At 39.9% G+C, this 6,085-nt stretch overlaps 1 protein-coding gene across 1 annotated transcript; it reads right to left on the reverse strand.

Moving 5' to 3' along the window:
* Positions 1-38: 38 nt before the first annotated feature.
* LOC117566835 (uncharacterized protein DDB_G0271670-like) lies at positions 39-1,507 on the reverse strand. The gene is made up of 7 exons (XM_052004372.1): positions 1,455-1,507; positions 1,184-1,402; positions 926-1,069; positions 704-859; positions 599-625; positions 183-562; positions 39-121 (listed from the first exon to the last, which is right to left on the reverse strand). The coding sequence occupies exons 1-7, from the start codon at positions 1,505-1,507 to the stop codon at positions 39-41; spliced, it is 1,062 nt and encodes a 353-aa protein (XP_051860332.1).
* Between the last annotated feature and the right edge of the window lie 4,578 nt (positions 1,508-6,085).

Genomic DNA, 6,085 nt, shown 5'->3' on the forward strand with positions numbered 1-6,085 from the left:
ACTCGACAAACTACTCGAAGAACTACGAGAAGGACTACTCACAGAACCACTAGAAGGACTACACACAGAACTTCTCGAAGAACCACTCGACGAACCACTCGAAGAACTACTCGAAGAACCACTGGAAGAACCACACGAAGAACTACTCGAAGAACAACGGGAAGAACTACTAGAAGGACTACTCGTAGAACCACTCGAAGAACTACTCGAAGAACCACTGGAAGAACCACTCGAAGAACTACTCGAAGAACCACTGGAAGAACTACTCGAAGAACCACTAGAAGGACAACGCAACCTTGTGAAACAACTCGAAGAACCACTAGAAGGACTACTCGTAGAACCACTGGAAGAACCACTCGAAGGACAACGCAACCTTGTGAAACAACTCGAAGAACCACTAGAAGCACTACTCGTAGAACCACTGGAAGAACCACTCGAAGGACAACGCAACCCTGTGAGACTACTCGAAGAACCACTAGAAGCACTACTCGTAGAACCACTAGAAGGACTACTCGTAGAACCACACGTCGAACCACTCGAAGAACTACTCGAAGAACTACTCGAAGAACCACTAGAAGAACTACGCGTAGAACCACTGGAAGAACCACTCGAAGGACAACGCAACCTTGTGAAACAACTCGAAGAACCACTAGAAGCACTACTCGTAGAACCACTGGAAGAACCACTCCAAGGACAACGCAACCCTGTGAGACTACTCGAAGAACCACTAGAAGCACTACTCGTAGAACCACTGGAAGAACCACTCGAAGGACAACGCAACCTTGTGAGACTACTCGAAGAACCACTAGAAGCACTACTCGTAGAACCACTGGAAGAACCACTCGAAAGACAACGCAACCTTGTGAAACAACTCGAAGAACCACTAGAAGCACAACTCGTAGAACCACTCGAAGGACAACGCAACCCTGTGAGACTACTCGAAGAACCACTAGAAGCACTACTCGTAGAACCACTGGAAGGACAACGCAACCCTGTGAGACTACTCGAAGAACCACTAGAAGCACTACTCGTAGAACCACTGGAAGAACCACTCGAAGGACAACGCAACCTTGTGAAACAACTCACAGAACCACTCGAAGTACTACACGTGAGACTACCCGAAGAACCACTAGAAGCACTACTCGTAGAACCACTGGAAGAACCACTCGAAGGACAACGCAACCCTGTGAGACTACTCGAAGAACCACTAGAAGCACTACTCGTAGAACCACTGGAAGAACCACTCGAAGGACAACGCAACCCTGTGAGACTACTCGAAGAACCACTAGAAGCACAACTCGTAGAACCACTAGAAGGACTACTCGTAGAACCACTAGAAGGACTACTCGTAGAACCACACGTCGAACCACTCGAAGAACTACACGTCGAACCACTCGAAGAACTACACGTCGAACCACTCGTCGAACCACACCGCGAACCACTCCTAGAACGACCTGTAGCCCAACAAGAACCACTCCATGGCCCACTTGGCGACCATGTGCGCCATGTGGACCCGGTGGCCAGCGTTGCTCCGGATGTCCTTTGCAACCGGAACTGTGCAAGGACCTCATAGCCAAGCTGAAATCAATCGAGAAATCGATTAGGGTCTGTGTCTGTGGTGAGCGATCTTGGCAACTGTAAAGCTACATATATGGCTTTTACATGATTGATTGAAAATTTATTTCGTTTCTGATTTTGCCTAATTTGAAATATTGCTTTATCCACATACTACAATTCCAAATGAAAAATGCAATTATTAAAATTTCATAATTCTATATTAATACGAAACTCAAATATTAAAAGATTCCAAAACTCCATAAATGTTAAAAAAAAACCATACAAATTTTAATACGAAATCTTAATATTTGACAGCTAAATGATATAGTTATACGATCCAGTTACTATTTGGTTTCTATAGCAAAAAACGGAATCTGATCGAAATTTTATCAAGATCGATTTTAAATTAATAGAACAGTTTGCATGTGAATAAGCGGATAAACAGAGGGACGGTTTTGGGATTTTTTTTAGACTATATGCTTCTTTGAGATGCCATCACAAATCACTGACTAAATGGATACCCTGTATTTGCCAGGAGAGGCAATCCTTTATGGCTGACAGAAACACGTGGTGCACAGACTATTAATCACGTCTGCTTTGAGCCTTTTATGCGAGTTGCAGTGTGGAAATGAAGCCATAGCTGGGCAAGAGTTATTTTTATTCAACTTGTATTTTCTTTTGTGTTCCTTTTTTTTGGCAGTGGCAATTGCCAATGGCAAAAGTTCAAAGTGCAGCCTGAGGCGGAAACGAAAGCGCAGTGGGGGCAAGTGCAAGCTTTCGTTTTGCGGCCGGCGAAGTTTGAAAAAAAAGGAAGCCAACGAGCCTGAGAACGAAAAGTCCAGAAGCAATTGGAAGCACGCATGTGTGTGTGTGTGTGTGTGTGTGTGTTTGTGTGCTCTAATTGGAGTTTATTACGTCGCAGGCAGCAAGCAGTCATAGCAAGCAGCAGAGGAGACGGCGGTTTGTTGTTGTTATGTTTTGACTGTGCCAAAGACGAGCAGAGATGGAGAAGAAGTAAATAGAAAGAGAGTGAAAACCGGGTGAGTATGGCACATGGTGCGATAACAACAACAAAATGCTGCCAAAGAGAGTGAGCTGTGTAGAAGGGGAGCTAACAGGATGACGAAAGACGATGTGAAGCAGCAGTTAGGAAAATGCGTCGCAAAAACACAGCGCAGGTGCAAAGAGTGCAAGTCATGACGACGACGGCCGGCAGGACGAGACAGCAACAGAGAGAACGAGAGAGCAGCAAACACAGAGAGAGAGCGCATCGAGAGAGAGAAAGAGCGTAAAGCACAGCAATACAGTTGCAGAGCACAGTGCATGTCAAACTGCGCTGCGCCGCTGTCGAGGATGTGTGAGTGGAAAAAACCGGAAGACAAAAGTAGTGGTAAGGCCAAGAAACTGAGCCACAAAACAGAGAAGCGACAACCAACAACAATGTGCAAGTTGTGCGTAATACAAAGAGAGAGCCAACAAGAGCGAGAGATGGAGAGAGAGAGAGAGAGAGAGAGAGAGAGAGAGAGAGAGAGAGAGAGCTAGCAAGAGAGCGTCAAAGCCACGTCGTAAAATGTGAATGAAAACAGCGAAACGTCAACGTCGACGCCGGCGCTGACTGTGCAACAATTTGTTGCCGCAAAAACAAGCTTGCAGAGCTACACAGAGCGAGAGAGAGAGAGAGTTGAAGCAGCAGCAGAGCAACAACTGTTAAATTGTGCAATGAAGGCAGCAAGCAAATTGTCAACGTAACGTCCAGCAGCATGACGCAAGCTTCGTGGCACAAATGCAACAACAAGAAAAGCAACAACAACAAGGAGAGCGCTGTCATCGCCCACGCGACACCAGCTGCCTTAACTAACTGTGCTGTATCCGGGGAATTGCAGTCAAATAGAGCAAAGCAAGCTAGCTACCGAACTTGCAACACACGACCTCGCACTCCCTCAACTCGCACCTGCCTCAACTGCAGCCCAATTGCCATGCGGTGGCATGTGGCATCATTAGAAGCAGTAGAGCGCAATTTGTTGCTTGCATTAGAGCCATCGATAGGCCAAAAGCTTCAACTTCCACTTCCACCTGCACCTGAGTGTGGCAGCAACGATTGATGTGGCACATTCATAATGCTCGCTGCAGCCTGTGGCAAGTCGCTTTTGGGAATACTTGCCTCACTTAATTGAGTTTGCGAGTTGGCTGAGGACACTTTGTCGAATTAGATATATTCGTTTTTTAATTGCAGCAACTTTTTATCGCATCTCATCTAATTGAGCATTATTTTTTCCATCAAACTTATTGCGTTTTAATGCCATCGATCGGCAAAGGAAATTATTTAAAACTTTGTGGACATTTGTTTGTATTCAATTCTAAATTCAACACTAGAAAGTCGCCAGCTTTTCGTTATTTTCTGGATAACCTAATGTAATTAGTATTATTATTAATATTGCCTTTTAATGTTGCCTATTATCATCAGCATTATCATTAGCATTTGTATTAATTTTATTAGCATGTGTCCTTTACAGAAAATATCATTGACAATAATAATTCTTTGTGTTGATTAGCTTTAACATTGAAATTGCAATGAAATTTATTTAGTTTAAGCATTATGATTGTCATTAGCCTCAGCATTATTACTAATATAAATCATTATTATTATTAATTCATAAATACAACACTAGAAAACACTTTTTTTCATTTGCTTGATATTTTCAGTATTAGCATTATCATTAATATTATTATTATCATCAGTATTAGCATTATCATTAGTATTGTGTAGTGACTTGTAAGCATTTGAGCATAATTATTATCATTAACATTATTATTATTTGCCTGAAATTTTTAGTGTTAGCATTATCATTGGTATTACTATTATCATTAGTATTAGCATTATCATTAGTATTATTATTAATGGTGTATTGCATGTCATTTGTAAGCATTTGAGTATTATTATTATCATTAACATTACTATTATTGACCACATAAATATCACATTATCATTAGAATAATTTTAATATTAATTTACATATATTAACTTAGGCAATATTATCATAAACTCATCATTAAATTTTGCATTATCATTAGTTTTTAAAATATATTTCCTTGCATTCACATTAATTTTGCCACTTTTATTTTGACATTTAGATTAGATTAATGAGAAAAATAAGAATTATTATTGACAGTCATGAAAAATATATCGTTCACATTGCAACTGAAATAATCTATACAACATTTACATATATTCTAATAATTTAATGAATATCGGACTTTAATAATAGCAAGTTCATGGTTCGAGTTTGTAAAATACAACTTGCATTATAACTAGAAATCATCGAGGCGAAAATAAAGCAAACGATTAACGAACGGTTCAAAGTAGCAAGAGTTCAGTGCAAAATAAAGATTAATTGTGTGGAATCAATGCAATTAGCGTAGCGTATTTAAATGCTTTGCAGTTAACTGAGATGATGCAAGAGAGAGAGAGAGAGAGAGAACGATTAGCTGTTACAGCTGCTCTCAACTGATTGAAGGATAATGTGATTGATTACTACAATATATGAAGTAACTTATTGGAATAGTGTAGAAATCCAGTTGACAGCTGCCGAATACTTCATTCAGGGTGTCATAACTAAGTATTTTTGCGTGTACTTTCCACTCTCTCCATTCTTTTGCTTTGAGCTGTTAAAGTTTTTAATTAAAATTCCATGGAATTCCAGCAGATTAAGCACTTGACGTAACTTTGCACTTGTTAGATGTTGTTGTTGCTGTTGCAATTTACACTGCATTTGTCAGGTTTTGTTGTGCAGAGCCCAGCTCTGTTACTCATACGCCACGTTGGCACGCATTTCGTTGCAGTCTGGCATTGAAGCACTACTCCTCTCCTTCTCTCCTTCTCTTCACCTTTCGCTCTTTCTTTATTGCTATTGTTGGCTCAACGTGACAGGTGAACACAACAAAATGACTTGAAATGTCAGGCAGGCAGCTAAAAGGGTTCGACCTTAGCTTCAACTCGTTGTTTCGAGGCGCAGGAGTGCGAGAAAAACTTCAACATGTAAGCATGTAAGCACATTCCCCTTCTTCCTCCCTCTCCCTATTCTCTCCCCACTTATTCTTGAGCTGATTATGTGAATGGTTCTTAAACTGCAGCTGGGCTAAGTTCATTTTACTTTACAAATCTCTCATAAAAATTGCATTTTCATATGCGTTATTAAATATTTCATTTATAATTTTCAGAGCGGTTTTCAGATTTATGTTTTGCTATTCTATGATTGTTGTTCAGTCTCTATATTTATCTGTTTCGAATTATCATAATTGAGGAAAATACTTTCAATCAATATTTAATAGTTGTCAATCAATTAAGTTATTGTTATCAAAAAATAGAATATAAATGAATTTATAACCTAAGCTGACTGTTTTGGCCTTTGGTTAAAATAAATTCAACATATATTTCAAAACTGAAAGTAAGGAGTACTTTTTCTAATGCAAACAAAAGAATATCATACATATAGTATAATATATTTTTGGAGTAATAATAATTATACTG

This window comes from Drosophila albomicans, chromosome X, assembly GCF_009650485.2.
Source record: "Drosophila albomicans strain 15112-1751.03 chromosome X, ASM965048v2, whole genome shotgun sequence".
Classification (NCBI taxonomy): domain Eukaryota; kingdom Metazoa; phylum Arthropoda; class Insecta; order Diptera; family Drosophilidae; genus Drosophila; species Drosophila albomicans.

Excerpts from the sequence above, each read along its gene's own strand:
- LOC117566835 (XM_052004372.1), bottom strand. The coding sequence starts at position 1,507 with ATGGCGCACATGGTCGCCAAGTGGGCCATGGAGTGGTTCTTGTTGGGC. Across the intron at positions 563-598 it reads TGTCCTTCGAGTGGTTCTTC|GAGTAGTTCTTCGAGTAGTT; the intron begins CAGTGGTTCTAC and ends TAGTGGTTCTTC. Across the intron at positions 122-182 it reads TTCTTCGAGTGGTTCTACGA|TGGTTCTTCGAGTAGTTCTT; the intron begins GTAGTCCTTCTA and ends TGGTTCTTCCAG.